Raw genomic sequence first — 19,107 nt, forward strand, 5'->3', positions numbered from 1 at the left:
CTTTAATCATTTTTCTTTTTGAAGCTGGGAACTATTATATCTTTATGGAAATATAACTAATGTTGGTGCAGCTTTTCACATTGTTTCTAGTGGGTCAGAGGTTGATATCCTAAAAAATAGGAACACTCCAGAGTATTTGATATAGAAAATCAGACTTGTCACTTACTTGCAGCATTGCTCAGTGAAATGTTCTATCACAATGCATGCCCTTAGAGATTAAAATCTGGCTCTAACAGTGTTACTCTTTTAAACTGAGTTATCTGCCTTGAGGAATAGTGGCAAAAAAGAAAATGAAATTCAAATTTGCCTGCTTGCTGTAGATAACCCAGGCATACCTCCTTTGTCAACCACTTTTGGTGCTTCAAGTTGTCAGGAAAGGCTGACTTTTGTTGTGTTTCACTGTTGTATCAGTGATTATTCTTTTGTGGTTTTTTTCCCCTTGCTAGCATATTAGTGACACCAAAGTTGTTTGGCATCCTCATTACAGCAGGAAAGGTTAATTAAACCTGAAAGATGTATTCTTCCATCGATTTGTCTGTTTTGCAACACTAAAATATGTTGTTTTGTTGTTTTTCAAAGGCAGGCGTTCTCATTATCTAGCTGTCCTATTTTATGATTAGAACATGCACCAAATTAATATAATTATAATAAGTACTTTTATTTCTTGATCAAAAATACATGGCAAACCCTGACTTGAACATTGCTTTCCTTGTTTTTTACCATAAAAAGCTATTGTAACACACACAATGCCTAACCAGGTGTTATGTATCTGAGATTAGCTCTTGAATAACAGTGAATTAAATTTGGAAATGTACCTCTCTTTTTTTTAGCCCTTATCTATTGCTTATCCATACAACACCAGTTTAGCAATCACAGGTATTTTGTACTGTGTACCTGGCTTTGCAATCTGCTGTTTATTGAGCTGAAAAAAATGAGCTTTCATAACCAGGTTCTAGTTTCAACTTCTCCTGATAAAGAAGATGTGCAAATTGCCTCTGCAATGCAGTGAGACTTCAAACTTGAGCCTATTACCAGATCCAGCGCTCCCAGATGGTAGGAATGCATTATTGCCACATCACTGGACTGGCCCTGTGCTTCCAGTTTATGCTTTTTCATTGAACTGATTGAACTTGGAGGTAAGGTTCCTCAGAAGTCAGAGCAACATGTTTTGATCTAAAACATTTCTGAAGTATTCACTTTAACCTGAATTCTATTTTTAATCTGACCGCTCATACATTTTAAACTTGATAACCTTGTATGAAGCAAAGATTTGTATTTTATGTAGAGGTAAACCCAACACGTTTTTTGGGTTTTCTAAGGTGACTCTTCTGAGCTAATTCTGAGAGAGTTGCTTGTCCTTTTAAAAAGTTACCTTGATCCTGTTTTTTTTATTTATTTATTTATTTATTATTATTTTTTATTATTTGCCATGGCTCATAGGAGCCACAGTTGTGAACCAGGACTGCATTATGCTAGGTGCTGTACAAACACAGAACAAAAAGAAAGTCTCTGTCCCAAAGAGCTTACAGTCTAAATATGAAACAGGAGATAACAGGTAGAAACAAGGGTGCTGCCTTTTTGATCACTTTAATTAAAAACATTCCTAGGAAAAATGGGCCAATTACATCCCTGCTATAATTCTACTGCAATCAGTGAGCCTGATTCTCCATTGTCTTGCACTTAGTGGGAGTAAAATGCTACCACATCAGAATGATAGCATTTCATCCTCGTGTTACATTCCTTTTGTAGAAGTCTAAATGACAAGCGCTGAGCATAATTTTTTAGCCAAAACTGTTTTCAACAGAAAATGCTATTCAGTGACACTGAAATGTGCCCCAAATTTGTGCCAGTTTTGACAAATTGTTTGTCCAAAAAAAAAAATTAAAAAAGTTGCAATGTTTAGTTTTAACACTTCTTAAAAGAAATGTTTCAAAATTTGTATTCACAATGACTTTGTTTTAGAATTTCCTTCAATATATTTTTTTAAGTTGAAAACTGCTTGAAATCAAAACAATATTTTCCCACTTTTCTGTTTGCTAAAGATTTCAGTTTTGAGTTAAGCTGAAACAATTGTTTCCTCTTTTTTTGAATTGCCAGCAAATTGAAAAATCAGTTGTTAGCACTGCTCTATAAATGACAGAAATCTAAGTATATTACACCATTGGGGGATAAAGATAATAGAGCTGACATAATATACTTAGACTTTCGTAAGGCCTTTGATTTGGTATCGCATGACATTTTGATTAAAAAAAAGAACAATACAAAATTCACATGCTATACATTAAAGGGATTAAAAACTGGCTAACTGATAGGTCTCAAAGTTTATGTGAGTAAAGTAAAGTTAAGTCAATGCTTAAAAGTTTGGGGCCTGAATGTGCAAGGACAAAGAAACCATCACTATCCTAATTATATAGATGGGGACCTGAGAGATTAATTGACCTGCCCAACGTTGTTCAGAAAGTTGGTGGCAAAGCTGGGAATTGACCCCAGTTCTTCTGAATGCCAGTATAGTTCTTTAATCACAAGACCATCCTTCCTCTCTGAGTTTCTTGACTCTTCTGTTGCTAGTGCAATGGATGTCTGATGAAGTGGGTTACAGCCCACGAAAGCTTATGCCTGCAGAAATTCAATTTGTTAGTTTTTAAAGTGCTACCCGACTCTCGTTGTTTTTGCCGTATACAGACTAACATGGCTAGCCCTCTGGAACTTAATAAATATAGATATTTTTTAATATAAAGTATTCAAATGATTGACCAAAATAGGGCACTACTATTTTTATAATACATGAGCACACCAAACAAATCTTGAAACAAGAAAACCTGGTGAGTCTGAAGGGACATTGAAGGATTTACTTGGTTTATATCTCCCTTGAGAAATATTCCCTACAGAGCACTACACTAATAAACAAAGATGGGGAAAACATCAAGGTAGAAATCATGATTCCTAAAAATGGCAGTGTAGAGAAGAGACAACACTCTTCTGTAATGAATTGCATTTATTTACAACATTTTGTAATTAATACTTAATTGGGATGGGCCATTATTCAGACTAAATAACCTTCCAGTTCAAGCCCTAATCCTGCAAAGAATTATGTGAGTGCTTAACTTTACACACATGAGTAGGCCTATTGTAATCAGAAGGCCTGATTCTCATTTATGCTAAGGCCACTTTATACCATTCTGGCAGTGTAAAGCAGCCTTAATTGTAAATTATATTACACCTGCTTCTAGGTCCCTTTTACACTGCCGGAGAGGTGCAGAAGGGCTTTGGTGTAACTGAGAACCAGGTGCAGTAATTCTTTGTAGGATTGGAGCTTGAAATCATAGGCTATTTTTTTTAAATTCCAAAAAGACTTGGGGTGAAATAAAATATTGTTCAGCTAAAGTACAAGAAAATCAATATGATCCTTAGCATAGTTTATTAGTTAAAAATAAGAGTTTGAATGATGATCATAAGACCTGCCAGCTTCCCTCCGTCTCTTGCAGTATCTGCAGTCTGGTGCATCACTGAGTGAAGAGCAAAAACTTCAAGCAACGGGGCATTCTGCTTCCCTTTATAAATATATGCTGAATCTATAACACATATTATTAGTTCCATTACATAAAGGCAAAAAAGAAAATATGTAATTGTGCCAAATGTTGTATAAAACAGGAAATGGGAAGGTATAACTGGGCAACATGATGTCACACAAAATTCAACATAAATATAGTGTAAGGCACATTGGAAGGATCAATTTAAACAGTTGTTTTTAACTGCTGTTTTGTTAACTCCTTCAAGTTCTTCTTCTGCTACTTCTGCAATAGTATGATATTGACCAAAGTCCCCGGTCAGGACTAAGGCCCCCTTGTGCTGCAAATAAAGAAGAGACCATCCCTGGCTAATTTTCTTTCTCCAGACACAAATAGATGAAGGGTAGGTGATGAGGATACAACGTTCAAGCAAATGAACCTGCTGAAGTTGCACAGCTTTGTTAGATATATGGATTATAATTTATTTTTTATTGTGGGTAGAGAAAAGGAAACAGCTTGTCCCCCACCTCCACAAGGGCACTAAGAATTCTAACAGATTAGGGATGTATGAATTAGTGAGATTATATTCTTCTTTGTCCCAATATAACATGTATGCTTCATTGTCCCTAATATGGGGCAAACGATATCCATGGTGTAAACGCTTCAAAACAAAACAAAAAAAATGCTTTATTTTTCATTATTTTGTTTAACTGTTTTGGTTAGCACTCTGGTCTGATTCCGAGGTTCACTTTCGGCATCTTTATAAAGGATGGATACAATAGGCAGTCTTCCAGCCCTTCAGTAGAGTATCTACTCTTAATGATGAATTACACAGCCTGGGCCAGGTCCTCAGCTGCTATAAATTGGCTTAGCTCCACTGAAGTCAACATACACCAATTGAGAATCTAACCGTCTGTGTATTAGTTGCTCTTTTGCTTCAGACACATCTCTGCTAGTTTTGTCTATTTCATCTTCAAATGTCCTTTTAACCCTTTTAGTGCGGGATTTCTGGCCCAGCTTTATCTGGGTCTTCTTTTTTGTGCTTGCAATTTTTCTGTGCAAATAATTACAAGCACAGCTTAGGCTATTTAGACCTATAAGTGCCAGACTATATCTGCACTTATACGGGTATAGTTAGTCACTTAGCTTTCTAAATATCCTAAAATACACCTGTAAACCTATACATGTGGTAAAAATTAAGCAGGGTTTTGAAAATGTGGCCTTAATCTCCACTTTACATTGTACCTACCGAAGACTTATTTAGCTGAGGTTAGTCCTGCTTTGAGCAGAGGGTTGGACTAGATGACCTCCTGAGGTCCCTTCCAACTCTATGATTCTATGATTGAGTTCCAGGCCCTGATCCCATCACTTGGGATGGCTTTCTTTTCTTTAAAGAATACTCTTATCCATTCACAGTGTTTGTATTTTTTTTTCTTGCCTTTTTTTCTCTCTCTCATAGATATGGCATATGCCAATTTCTTGTGACATTAATATATTATTCTTAAATTAGCTTTCATGATTAGTAATGACCTAACTTTTCCCTTCAGGAGGTTTCAGGGGGGGGGAGGGAGGGGGGGCTGGAAGACCCTCTACCGACAAAGGAGCAGCTTCTCCAATATAGCTGCCTTTAAATTAGCAGCTGTTGCCAGCACAGCACGTCAGTCGCAAATCACACCCATGACCCACATAGCTATGATGTCAAAAGTTTGTAGTGCATACCTTGCCTAACACACGTATTCTATTGCTTTTAAATTAACCTGCTTGAAGTTTTGTGTCAGATTACTGCTTCTTTTGTGATATCCAATGGGAGGATGTCAACATTTCATTGTATTATGGCAGCTGGTGTTGGTGGCTCAAACACACTTACTTCATGAACCAGCCCTGGTGTATTACTTAAGACTAAGTTAGGAGAATGTCTTATATTCTCTAGAACAAGCTGTTCAATGGAAAGTTTGACCTAATTAGGAATATCTCCCAAAGAGCAGCCAAGAACTACATTACTGTGAAACAATGGGCGCCGCTGTTGTCACTGAGATTTATTGTTGACCTACTAAGCTTTCACTATATCCGGCTGCATCCTAAATAGCTTTAGGATAAAAAGCTTAACCAGTTCACATAACTAGAATGGATGAACACTGATGGTACGGTTCAAGTCTGTGGCTCACAGGTGTTGCACAAAAGATTGAAATGAATAGCTTCTGCAGCTGCTTGCAACATTTCCAGCATCAGAAGTTTGAGTCTCAATGGAACTACTTCCATTAGGATTTAAGATTTTGTAACCCGAACAAAATAAAGAATGGAAGGGATCTGATTGCTCCTTCCAGTTAAACACTGACTCAGACCTTCGGTCCAGGGTTGGACAGGCAAAAATCTGCCATTTGCGTGAGTGAAATCTTTGCTTATTCAAGGAGTGTAAGATTGATAGCCACGAAAGGAAAAAGAAAGAATCTCACCTATTATAGAATATGAGTTCTTATTTCACCTGAGGCATTTATATGTGTCTTTCCAATGTAATAATGCCACAGGGCACACTGTACAAATCATGTAGATTTTCTTTATGTGTGAGCTACTTTTGATTATTTTGTCTATTTTTTTTTAAAGGAGCATCTTGTTTATGTAGGAAATTAGGAAATGAACAAAACAAAAAGGAGGTTTTATAGCACACCTTTCATAACCAAGGGTATCCTAAAACTTTCTTCAAAGTTATGAGTTAGATGCTAATAGTAATAGTAGCCATATAGACAAATTGTATACTCAGCTGTAACTTGCAAATAGCATTGAATCTTGGAACCTGTTGCATTGAGTGAAGAAATGTGTGCTGGAACTCATGACTTCATGTCCTATTCAGTACAGTGCTAGACAGTTGCCACCATCTTGCTATGTTTCATGGCCTTCCCTCTTTATATTTCTTGGGTTGCATGTAATGAACAAACCTAAATTATTACAGTAGGAAAGTTGGGAAGGGGTAAGTCTTGTCAACCTGTCAATTTTTGATTGTGGTACTGTTTAAGTTCTACATTCACATTGTTTCACCATATTAAGTTTGCCTTTCTGCTTTTCTAAGTCCCATTAACTATTTCTGTGGTGTATTTAAGATTATGTGCAAATTTTCTATGTCTTTTTTTCCTTTGGTTTGTTGTTTATTGACACATTGGGAAAGGAAATATTTAATATGGCACGTGGAATTAAGTGCATATCTGTCATGAACAGCAACATCAGTTGAGACTAATTCCCCAGACAGAACATTAAGAAGGTACCCCAGCTCTTTGAGGTTTCTTAGGTCTATCAGCAGGAACGTATAATGATGGACATAGCAGCTTTTAAAGTGTAGTGATGTCAACTTTCCATTCAACTTAACATTTGGTGTTTGTTATCAAGTTTGTTTTTTTATTTATTCTTTCAAACCTTTCACTTCGTCTCAGTCTAAAAGGGATTTATAAAGCTGTTATTTGCTTGAGAAATCTTAATTCTTTTAAATGGTTATAAAGACAAAGTATCAAAAAGTATTATCCAGGTTCTTGGAGACCTCTGCTGGTAATAGTTTTTTTTTTTTTTAATTCTTTCAGGTTGTGTTTGTTATTGTAAAGTAGGGCAAATCTACCTTTAAGAAACCTGAAACGCACCTGATTTTAGTACAGTCCTGAAATTCAAACGGAGTTTTTTGAAAGGTTCCTAGGGGTTTTGTGCAGTGAACTAAAGACAAACCTGTGCCCTTGTGGTTTTGTGGGGGTAACATAGAAACGGTGGTTTTTCAAGGTAGCAAAACTTAAGAGTTACAGCAGAAATTTGCTCTCAGTTTTGAGTATGGATAATCTCAAGGTATGAAAACTACCTGACACAAAACTAGAAGAAGGTTTATAGTGATCTATTTCACAGTGATCTATATAGAAGATTAAATAGCTGAAATCAGTACTTTAAAAGCTACTGTATTAAGGTCCCAATTCTGTGTACCTTTATTGTCATGAGATGCCTTTTCCTACACATTTACCCTTTATTCACATGAATAGCCCAGGTTTTGCAAGATCTGTCCCTAAATTAGGGAGGGGCCAAAATTTGGTGTTAAAATATGAAATTAGATTTGAATTCAAACTATCCAAAATTTGAATGTAGGCCCATTATGAAGACATGACTGAGTACAGTGTTTGAATCTGGATCCTAACACTCCCAGAGTTCAAAGGGTTTTGATCTAGAGTCCCGATCCAGCAAGCCACTTCGGTCCCACTTCATGAAAACATCCCTATTCAGGAAAGCACTAACCTCAAGCATGCCAGCAGTCCCATTTAGTTTAGTGGCACTACTCATATACTGAAGTACTTCCTTTCTGAAGATGCAATTTTTTATTAAATACTTACATTAAAAATAAAAGTTGGGAAACTAGGTCCTGATCCTTTTCCCATTCACTTCAAAAGGAGCAGAATTGGACTCGTAGGGGGAAAAAAAAAAAAAACGAAAGCAAATCTAATTGTATGAAATATGTGATTCTTTGAGGTAAGATATTTGGGGGTTTGCTGACATCTAAACAATAGGTTCTTGTTTACAAACATGAGGCTTTATTTATTACTTTCTGCATTGCAGCACCACCCAACTGGATTCAGAAAATAAGTGATGCTCACTTAGCTATAGAGGAAAACATCTTTTGGGAGTGTAAAGCAAATGGGAGACCAAAGCCTTCATACAGTTGGCTAAAGGATGGTGAACCACTGATGCCTCAGGTAAGAACAGTGTTGAAATCTAGTGCCTTTGTTCTTTGGGTGAGGTGGCCGCTTGCAGATTGTTCTATGAGGATTCTGCTGATTTGGCAACATTTTCTTGTCTGCATCATTCATTGCCTTTGAAATAGAAGTGCAGTGATGGAGATATGCGGTGCACTTCAGATATGCAGTGATAGAAGTGCAGTGATGGAGCCTTAATATTCCAGCTATCCTAAGGCAGATTTCCTACCCTCTTGAGTGAAAGCCATTGTATGACACTGAGTTCCTCTAATGAAGAAGAATAGTCTCTTACTTTCTGTAGGATGATGGGGAAGGATTGAGAACAGGTTAGATTAGGGCAAACAGGGGTACATAAGACAGTTATACTTTGACATCTATAGCTCTGTGAAATGAGTAATTCACAATACTAATCTAATGGCCCAGAGGCCTCAGTAAAATCAGGTGAATGGTTGGGTGGTACCCTGAGATTTTAGGACATAGAATGATTGCCCTAGATTAAATTTTTCATTTGGTAATTTTCAGATGAACTTCAAATGTCAAAGAAACTTTGGCATTTCCTCCAGTCTCTAACAATAATTTAATTCCTCTTGTTCAGATTTGTTCCTGTATAGGCAACCAAAGATTAGCCTTCCACTAGCAATGCCATGAAGAACTGCCTACAGATTAGCAGCCCATAGAAGTGGGGGTTAAAATTCACTCTGCCATCCATCCCCCACTCCTTCTGTCAGTAGAGGGCAACTTGGAGTCCCATGATTGTATCAATTATACAGCAAAACTAAAACAAATTACTAAAGGGTTATCAGGGTAGCCTACATTTTTCTCCCTCCACTTAATGTGAAAGTACATGGCTGCCTAGATTTGATCAAGTCCTAATAAAGATTGCACTAACATTAAATTGACACCCTGCAGCCAAGTAGAAAGCCAATAGCTCTTTATATTACTTATTTTTAAAAATCGTAGAACTCCCAGGGGGGAGGGAACATTTTGCTGTACTTATTAAAATTGATAACGTGAGTTCCATATCCTTAGGCTGACAAATGATACTATGGTCTTTTGTTCCACATGCTAATTTTATTTGCTTCATGCTGGTCACTAGCAGATGGTCTTGTTCTTAAATCACGTTAGTGGCAGAAATAAAGTAAAGGATCATTAAATTATTAACATCTACATTCTTTTTCCGGTAAACTGCAACTGATTTTAAATGTTTCTCTCTGCACCACCTCAGATGATTATTATTCCTATTAACCTTCATAGAGGTGCAGGCTAATAACTCCACTGTTTTAAATGCTCTCAAGAATGTATTTGACCATGATACACTACCTAAAAACAAGAGCATTTTTAGATTCAAGTTTCTCTCTTTGAAGGGGATATTAATCTGAATGGTTTAGGTATTAAATCAATGAGAACTCAAAGGAGAGTCCTCCAATTTAAATTGCATTTACCAACTACGGTATTGGTTTTTCCATTTAACGTCTAACCTGATATAAATTTAGTTGACAGACAAATAGATTGTAGCATGTAAACTGTTCATACTACTATTTTTTTCTTGTCCCCCATGATATAATATATGACACAGCTGCTGTAATGTATAAATTCTAACGTGGGGTTTCCTTATTTATTTTTCTGTTCTACAGGACAGAATTCAGATAGAACATGGAGCACTTACAATAACAAATGTGAATCTGTCAGATGCAGGCATGTATCAGTGTGTAGCAGAGAACAGACACGGAGTCATTTTCACCAGTGCGGAGTTGAGTGTAATTGGTGAGTTTGTTTTCCTAAAATCCAAAATTCTCTTGTAATCAAAACCAGTTTTGCTATATTTAAATGCCTCTGCCAAGAACACATCAGTATACCTATGACATCAAGGAAACAAGTATAATAAAAATTATTGAGACAGGTGGAGATACACGGAACAAAGAATTTCCCACATCACACCATCTTGTTGTTAATACAGGTACCTGAGCATGGAAAGTTGCTGGCGTACCGCACACCTCTTGGTGTTTGAAAGACCCTATATCAGCCTTTTAATAAGACAGTGGAAACCAGTGATAGTGCAGTTGGGATCTTATCCAAAACATGTTGAACTCAATAAGTCTGTCTATTGAATCTGTCTCTCTTTAGGAAACACTGCAAAACTTTCCTCTTTGAATAGCCTTTCCACCCTAAGAATGACATTCACAACACTGACACCCTCTTCAACCCCTAAATCCCTAAAAGGCATCTACCTTAAGCAGAGTTTTGACACCACAAAAAGGGAAGTGCCGGAGACTCCCTAACATCCAGAATGGATTTCATTATTGCTACTGATTTTACATGGAAAGCAGTATAAAATCCTAAAACAGAGACAGACTTCAGTGGGCCATGCCCATGTTATATATCCATATCAGTGAGGCATAATGACACCTATACATTGTGTCAATATAGTGCAATAGTCAAATTGCTGTTCTTCCCATACATCTGCTTACAGTGAAATTATTCTATGACTACACTACCAGAGGGTTCCACTGTATGCATTTTTCTTTTGCAACAATCTACTATGAGTATGTGCTGAGCAGTTACTCAGGTGATTGTCAATCAACTTTGGGAATTTTAAAAGTGTTATGCACTCTGAGGCCCATTCAGCAAGTAAACACATTGGGCCTGGTATATTGCCCCTGTTGCACTGGAGTACATTAAGAGTAACTCCCCGGAAGTCAATGGAGTTACACCTGGGTAAAAATGGTATAAGCAAGAGGAAAATCAGGGTCAATTTGTATAGTAATTGAGCAAGTCCAGAATGGAGAGAAGGGCTGTTCCTTGCTGTTATATATCATACAATGCCCTTTAACCAAGGGATTTGGCTAAGCCGCCATACCTTCAGATAAAAAGAATTTCAGATAATGAGGAGCTGACCAGCCAGTTTTACAAGGATCCATGAACTGAGCCTCAGACCATCCCTTTGAGGTAGAAATCTTATCTCCTTATCTTATCTGCAGAGTGGGAAGCTGGAGCACAGAGAGGTTAAGGACCTGATTCTCCTCTCACTTATTCTGGTGAGATTCAGGAGTAGCTCCATAGATTCATTGGCAGCATAAAACTGGTGTGAGATCAGAATCACACCTAACGTGACTTCCAGGAGATGTGTGTGTCAGAGTCAGGGATAAAACTCATGTCTGCGCTGCATTAGAAAGCTGCACTGCATTAGAACATTGTCCTTCCTTCTTTTTTCCGCTTGTGAGTAGCTAATTTGCTCACTTTCTCAGCAATGTAAGTCCTTTTCATCACAGAGAAAACAGGGAACCAATAAAGAGGTCAGATTACATGCAAAATTTCGAATGGGGAAAATTGAGTCTCTGATTACATAACACAGTATTAGGAGTTTTCAAAGAGAATGCTCAATACCATTGTTTTATTTGTTTTGTCCTTAAAAACAATGCATAAGGTGTATTTTGTGCATAACATTTCAATGTAGGTCGTCCTTTTATCAACAGTGAGAGATGCCTACATAGAAAAAAAAAAAAACATTTTCATCTGGAAGACTGTCACTGTCGTTGCTTGAGGAAAGTACAATCAGGTTCAACAAATTAAACTTCACAGTGATAAGATTTATTGGGCATGTTGCCTATTGCATCAAAGAAATCCAAATAAACCCACTGATGCTTTTGCAGTCTATTCAGAACTGTTCTACATATGAGCCTTGTAAGGTAGGCAGAGACTAGCATGAGATAAAGACCCAGATTCTCCTCTGTATTCAGGCTGCAATTGGTATAGGGGGCATGTCCAGGGCTTACCTGTGCCCTGCAATCCCTGGATGCTAGATTGGCCTCTTGGAGCAGTTGGCAGCTGACATCATTAAGAGTAGCCCTGAGACTGCTCTCTCTCATTCCTGGGGACTGGACCAGTTCACTGGAGCCCTAAGGTCAGGAGTACAAAAACATGGCTGAAAGTCACTTTTACTTCTCCAGTGTTTGGCTGAAGCTGAGTCTCTAGGCCAGTATATTTAAAATGTGGAGTTAGTGGGTGATTCCGATAATAGCCCCCAGGGAACACAGAAAGGAAAGATGTCATGCAATGGCTTCCTATATTCAGACAGGAAACCGGGAAGGGCAACAGCCCCCTTTAGATGGAGTTTACCCTGATACTTTGCCTCTAAGAAAACCCAACTCTGTAAGGTCAGCATCTCTTAAAACAGCAAACAAAATCTTGTTTCTCCATTCTTTCTGCCTCTTCAATAAATCCCTGTGCTAGTGCGATACTCTGCCTGTCTGATAGCATCTCTACTCTGCATTATACCCCATTTCATCATGGCCTGTGCAAAAGTTTAATAGGGAAGCAAGAAGACCTAGGAGTCTTTAAATACAGTGTTTTCTACCTTCACTGGGCTCAAATGTAGAACAAGTCGGAGAGAGATGCTCCAACATAAGTAGCAAAGATCTTAGAGTACTTCGACTTAAAACCTTGCCATAGAGAGAAATTTATGGTTAATTCTATATTTTCAATGTTACATAAATGTCTCCATATGTATCTTATAGGGAATACCTAAAATGTTGGACTATGTTATTTAGGGCCAGGTTTTTAAAGGTATTTAGGCACCCAAATGCCTTTAAAATTTGACCCTTAGTAATTTATGATGAAACTGGCCAATTTTTAAGAGTGGTCACTGGATTTGGGTGTTAAAGTCATTTTTTTATTTTGTATTATGTGAGTTGGGGGTGTATTTTGCTCAGAATTTCAGAAGGGCTCCATACCCAGATTTTCAGATCAGCTCAACTCCCAATTTGAATTACTGAATAATAATACTGAATAATACCAAATACTGAAGTAAATAGCCAGGTTTCCAAAGGATCTCAGCTCTCAGCAGCTCCCATTCAGCTATCTTAACTTTTTAAAGAACTCTTGCTAACTTTAAAATCAGTTGTTTTAAAGGGTTTTGATGTTAAGGACTTGTAATGATTAAACATCATTAATACCAAGTGAGCCCAACAGCAAAATAAAATGAAGACAATATACGGAGAGATTCTCTCAGACTGGTTATCTGTTGTTGTTGCTTACAATATTGCCTACCTGACTAAGACTAGGATCCCATTGTGCTAGGCAATGTAAACACACAGTAACACACAGTCATTGCCCTGAAGAGTTTTCAATCTAAGTTGCTTACACAGACAAGAGTGGAAGAAAAGAATAATTATTATTTCCAATTTATAAATGGGGAACTGAGGCGCAAAGCAATGAAGTGACCTGTCACATGGAGTTTGGCACAGCTGGGAACTGAACCCAGACTTTCTAAATACTAATCCAACGCCTTAACCACAAAACTATCAATTTTTGCAGTTTTAAAGTTTTAATAAAAATGTCATTTTCAAAACAGCGTCAAAACATTTACAAAACAATTACATTTACAAAACAGTGTCAAAACATTTACCTTTGGCACTGAATTTCAATGATCCCCCCCTCCCAATTTGCATAGTTTCAATTTACCAACTTCAAAATTGTCTTTCCTAGTCTGCAGTCTATTGCTTTGTTCACATTAAGATTGCAATGACTTTGTGCTGTTAGGAACAGATCCTTTTTCTATATTTAAACTAGTTCTTTGTTCCAGATAAATGCTTTAGAAAGAAGAACTGGTAGAATACTGAAAACCCGCTTTATAAATATATTTGTAAATCCAAGACCAGAGTTCAATTTTCTGTGTGTTCTAGAGATTATATTATCTGTTCACAAATATTTAGGCTGATCTATTCAAGGATTGATTTCCAAATTATTTTTCAATAGAAAAAAATGGTACATTTTTTTTAAAAAGTGGTAATTAATATTGCTGTCAAAGAGCAATGTGATCAACTCTAATATATATAGTATATTGATACAGTAGAACCTCAGAGTTACGAACACCAGAGTTATGAACTGACCCGTCAACCACACACCTCATTTGGAACCAGAAGTACACAATCAGGCAGCAGCAAAAACAAAAAAGCCAATACAGTATAGTACAGTGTTAAATGTAAACTACTAAAAAAAAAAAGAGAGAGAGAGAAAGTTTAAAAAAAGATTTGACAAGGTAAGGAAACTTTCTGTGCTTGTTTCATTTATATTCAGATGGATAAAAGCAGCATTTTTCTTCTGCATAGTGAAGTTTCAAAACAGTATGAAGTCAATGTTCAGTTGTAAACTTTTAAAAGAACAACGATAACATTTTGTTCAGAGTTATGAACATTTCAGAGTTATGAACAATCCCCATTCCCTATGTACTCGTAACTCTGATGTTCTTTTGTATATAATGGCCCTCAATGTGAGTCTCTTATTTTGAAATGTTCTTTGGCTCCAGTGTTGTTTTTCAGGTGCTTTTATAATCTCTGATAAGGTACTTACTTTCCTCTATGCTAAAATGAAACCATCCATCAATGATTACACATAAAAGGCAAGACAGCTCAGAAGCTGGTGGACTCACAGTTTCATAGAAACTGAAGATAGAAGAGTTCTCTTAGGTCATCAGTCCATCCCCTATTTAAGCATGCAGTTATTCCTTACACTATATTCTTTTTGAGTTGAGAGGCAGTGAGGATGGCAGAAAATGGAGTGGCAGACTAGACACTTCAAGAAAACTGAATTTCTCATGGGTTCTACACTCCAGTTTTGTGTCACACTGCTGCTTCAGGAGCAGACTTCTATATTTTGGGAGGCAGCTCCAGTCAGGCCAGCGGGGCCAAGTGTAGGGGGGCAAATTCCATGCCTGCTTGAGGCTTGCAGTTTGCGGGGGCAGCACCCGCCCTGCCTCTCCCCAAACTCTGCCCAAGAGTTTAGATCATTATGTGTAACAGATACTTGATCTACAGACAGTGAATCAAAACTCTCCTGAAGTAGCAGAGTGACACAAAATTGCAGATCAAGACAAATCTTTGGGCTCACTTTTAAAATTATATGCCGTAAAATGAAAAAGTCGTTGATTTTTGCCACAAAGCATTTTGGTAACTAGGTTCGATATATTATCAAGCAGGAATTATTTGCCAGAACAAACAAACAAACAAAAAATCCTCCATCCTAGATGGGAGTTGTGAGAGCAACTGTGCATTTGAGCAATAGCAATAGATTTGAAAATAGAATGCAAAATGAGTATCTCATAACTCTTAAAAACCAGACATGGTGCCGAAACGTTAAGTACAGCTGTATGAAATGTACTGTGGGATGAGCTCTGCTGTGATTACTACACAAGTAAAATAATCATATTGAATTAGTATATTGCATTGTTCTTAGCTAATACTGACATGTCCAATGTAAAGGTAACTTTTTTGCAGTTACAAAAAGAGCATATTTAGTATGGTATTGGTTGTAGGGGGAGATGAGGTCTTTGCTAATTTGTCCTATTTTATAGGTGTCACATGTTTAGGGCTCACTATTTTTTAAACTTGGATTTGTGCATACATGTAAATTATAGTAAATACAGTGTGTACTCAATAATTCGGTTTAATTTTGGAAGTTGTTGAAGCATTTTAGCAGGCAAAATCTATTGTATGCTTAAAGATAACTCAAGTCACAAGCTGAGCTTGGCCCTCTGTGTTCAGTCCTAGTACTTTCCATTATACTGCACAACCCTTCCATGATTAGCCACAGCTAGCAGACTATCCAGTGAAGATGGAAAGAACAGATCTTTGTTCCAGGAGGTCTGTGGGTTTGTGAATAGAAAACGTGTGTTTTATTTGTTTTTCTTTTTCCACTCCTGTGGTTTGAATATAAAACATATTTTTAAATAAAACTTGAATGTCTACTGAAATGGATCAAACTTTAAGCATGCTTCCTTGCATTTTCAAAATTTCCAAGGCACTTCTATTTGCACCTGCCCATGCAAGTTCATGCAGATAGGTGCCTCTGTAAAATGTGGAGATGTATTTAAGGAGGCCTGAAGTAAATATTACTGTGTAACAAGTCTTTTTTTCCTAAAATCCTGGAAGACTTACAGATCTGAGGTAGGGTGCGGGGAAGCACCAAACCCAATCCAAAAGTTTCATTTTGATTTTGGGCCAGGTAGAGTAAAGATATATTTGGTTAGCTGAAAAATATTTATCAAATCCTTTAACTGTCACTATGTGTGTGTTAAGTTAGGTTCTGAACACAATGAACATATTTACATACTTATTTTGATCTAATATTGGTTTTATACAAATGCAATTCCACTGACTTCATTGCACTTTTAGCTATTTATACTAGTGTGACAGGAGAATCAGTTCATGTACCTATTCAAAACTATGCAGCTTATTGGAAGATAAATATTACTTTTTCTGACTCTTTAAATTGTAGATACCATTAGCAAGTCAACATTTGCCAACAACTCCAACAAAATTTTTTTATTCTGCATTATAAGTATAAGGTAAATGGTGCTATCTCAGAAACCACTCTGGAGTAATTGTTTGCAAAGGCTGACATTTTAATGGTGATCACTGTACCTACAATAAAAAATGTTAGAATAAGAAAATGTATGGGTTTTTTTTTAAAAAAAAAGGTGAGAACCAAACATAAATGTCCCACTAAATTCCCTGAGTCACTCAACCTCTTCAAATCACAGCATTTAATGTCTTATAGTATGTGTTCCATTTCATGATTAGGGCAAGAGTCACCTCCCTGAATACTGTTGTGTTACACACATGTAATACTTGGGAAAAGATCTGTAATCTCCTGTGTATTGTTAGGCATCTTAGCATATTTTCATCATCACCACACATTGTTATATTATGAACTTGGAAGCATGCCACCCCCTGCACATATAAGTATTTCTGATGTGAGCTTCTCCAAATTGCACTATCAATAGCTGGCATAAATCAACAAGGTTCCATTGACTTCAATAGGGCTACACTGATTTATACCAGCTGAATATTTGGTCCATGATCTCTAGGTTTCATTACCAATAAGTTTTGCTATTATTATATATCTTTCCGAATACTTCCGTGCTTGAAAGCTTAAGTTATCACTTTTCCTAATCAGTATGCATGTGTAGCTCCTGATGTTGATAATTACAGAAGTTACAAATATGAATTGGTGAGAGGATATTACAGAATTTAAAGTTTAAAAAAAAATGATTGTTTTTTTCCAGAGTGAATTCTAAGTTTCTTCAACTTTTCTTTTTCAGCTGTGGGTCCAGACTTTTCCAAAACCCTCTTGAAAAGATTAACTCTTGGTAAAGCGGGCGGTGAAGTAATCATAGAATGTAAGCCAAAAGCTTCCCCCAGACCTACTTACACTTGGAAGAAAGGAAAAGAGATCCTAAGAGAAAATGAGAGGTAATCTCTTAAAATAACCATTGCTTTTATTAGCTTGCTCCAACCCCAAAGGCTTTCAGCAATGAAAGCTAAAATTGTCATTAATTCCTGGAAATGACTTGCAAATAAATATGAAAACAGCTAGTGTTCAATCTGTTGTATTTGGGGGTGAGATTTCTATTCTCCTTGTGTTCATCCCAGTCACTGTATAGTGTTAAAACACCCCTGCCAAGAAGTTTATCCACTAAAGATACAGTCTAAAGGGAAAATATTTTGCCTTTCAATTGCTCCAAATAGCCATAGTTCTCCAAAAAGATTTCCCAGGAAATTCTATCCCTGAAACTCTCTTCTGCAAATTACTCTCCCCTTGTAAATTATTCAGTCTCCTAGCAAACAGCAATTATTTGGGGTTAGTAACTAGTTTGGCAATTGTAATGTCTGACATGGAGACAGCACTTTCTGCATGGCCAAATCACAATTATTTTATACCAAGATGATATTTGCAACCAGCCTTAACATGACCTCTAAATTTGCACAAGCACATTTTGCACATGTGGTCAGGTATTGGAATTGTATATTTTGATATCCGATGGCTTTATCTACCCCATTTGTGCAACAGTTGTGCTTGCAATTTTGCAAAGGAAAAAATTGGAAACCATTCTTTGAAAATTTGTCTCAAGGAGTTTATGTGAAAGTGTTATATGCCAGTTTTTGTGGCACTAGATCAATGAGCAGAATCCTGTACTGCTATTAATACATTTAGTTCTATGTATTTATTAAAATATTTTAAATGAAAATATCCTATTTACATTCAAGACTTCTGGTACTACTGGTTTTCACCTGCCCACAAAGATGATTTTATCCTTCATCTTAAGAAATTTTCAATCAGCCATGGACAAAATCGGCAAATGAAGAAGTGCTCAAATACTACTTTTAAAATATGTACCAAACTTTTTCAAAGCTGGTTCAGACTTGGTTCACCAGAGAAACTGGTCTCATGTTTTGTTTGATCTGAACTGCTTACCTGTAATAACTGCATTCTCATGGCAAACATTAGAATGGTATGTCAAAATATAGGCTCATTTATGGCCAGATGCTGAAAAATGATGGCAGTATGAGGATGCTCAGTGCCTTGCAATATCTGATCTTTATTTATTAAGCTATTGTAGTAGGTACTGGTTGCTTTGAACTCTCAAGAAGCTATTTTCATTTGGTCAGTCATTTTGCCCCACTTCCTTTTTAAAGTGGGCTACACCCAGCATTGAACTCATTGAAGTCAGTGCAAGTTGGGCCTGAATGAGCAGTGCAGAGTTTTGTTCAGTTTTATCCATAGGCGTGCGCAGCATATTTCATTAGGGTGTGCACCCAGAGATTAGGGTGTGCACCCAGGGAATTTTCAGGGGTGTCAATTTCAGCCACCACGGCAAAATCTGCCAGCTCCTTCAATTTCTGCGGCAACTTGTCAGTTTCGCATTTCAGTTTCCCATCCCGTCTTTCTCTCCCCCGAAAAATCGCCCTGATCCTTCCATTTTGGCAACAGCTTGTCAATTTCGCTTCATTATTTCCCGCCGCCTCTTGTTCGCCGCTGAAAAATCGCGCTTATCCACGCGTTTCAGCGGCGCTTCTCTGTACCTTGCTGTGTGACACCCCTGCATTAGG

At 37.1% G+C, this 19,107-nt stretch overlaps 1 protein-coding gene across 1 annotated transcript in view; it reads left to right on the forward strand.

Annotated features, from left to right (window-relative positions):
* The window catches only part of CNTN4 (contactin 4), a 353,853-nt gene that overhangs the window by 201,068 nt on the left and 133,678 nt on the right, over window positions 1–19,107 (forward strand). Inside the window, exons 9-11 of the mRNA XM_067542713.1 lie at window positions 8,085–8,221; window positions 9,856–9,985; window positions 17,319–17,469. Coding sequence (XP_067398814.1) covers window positions 8,085–8,221; window positions 9,856–9,985; window positions 17,319–17,469 — 418 coding nt within the window. The remainder of the gene's footprint in view (window positions 1–8,084; window positions 8,222–9,855; window positions 9,986–17,318; window positions 17,470–19,107) is intronic.

The sequence above is a fragment of the Emydura macquarii genome, unplaced genomic scaffold (genome assembly GCF_026122565.2).
Source record: "Emydura macquarii macquarii isolate MOO-44397 ecotype Brisbane River unplaced genomic scaffold, CSIRO-AGI_Emac_v2 contig_71, whole genome shotgun sequence".
In the NCBI taxonomy this organism is placed as follows: Eukaryota; Metazoa; Chordata; order Testudines; family Chelidae; genus Emydura; species Emydura macquarii.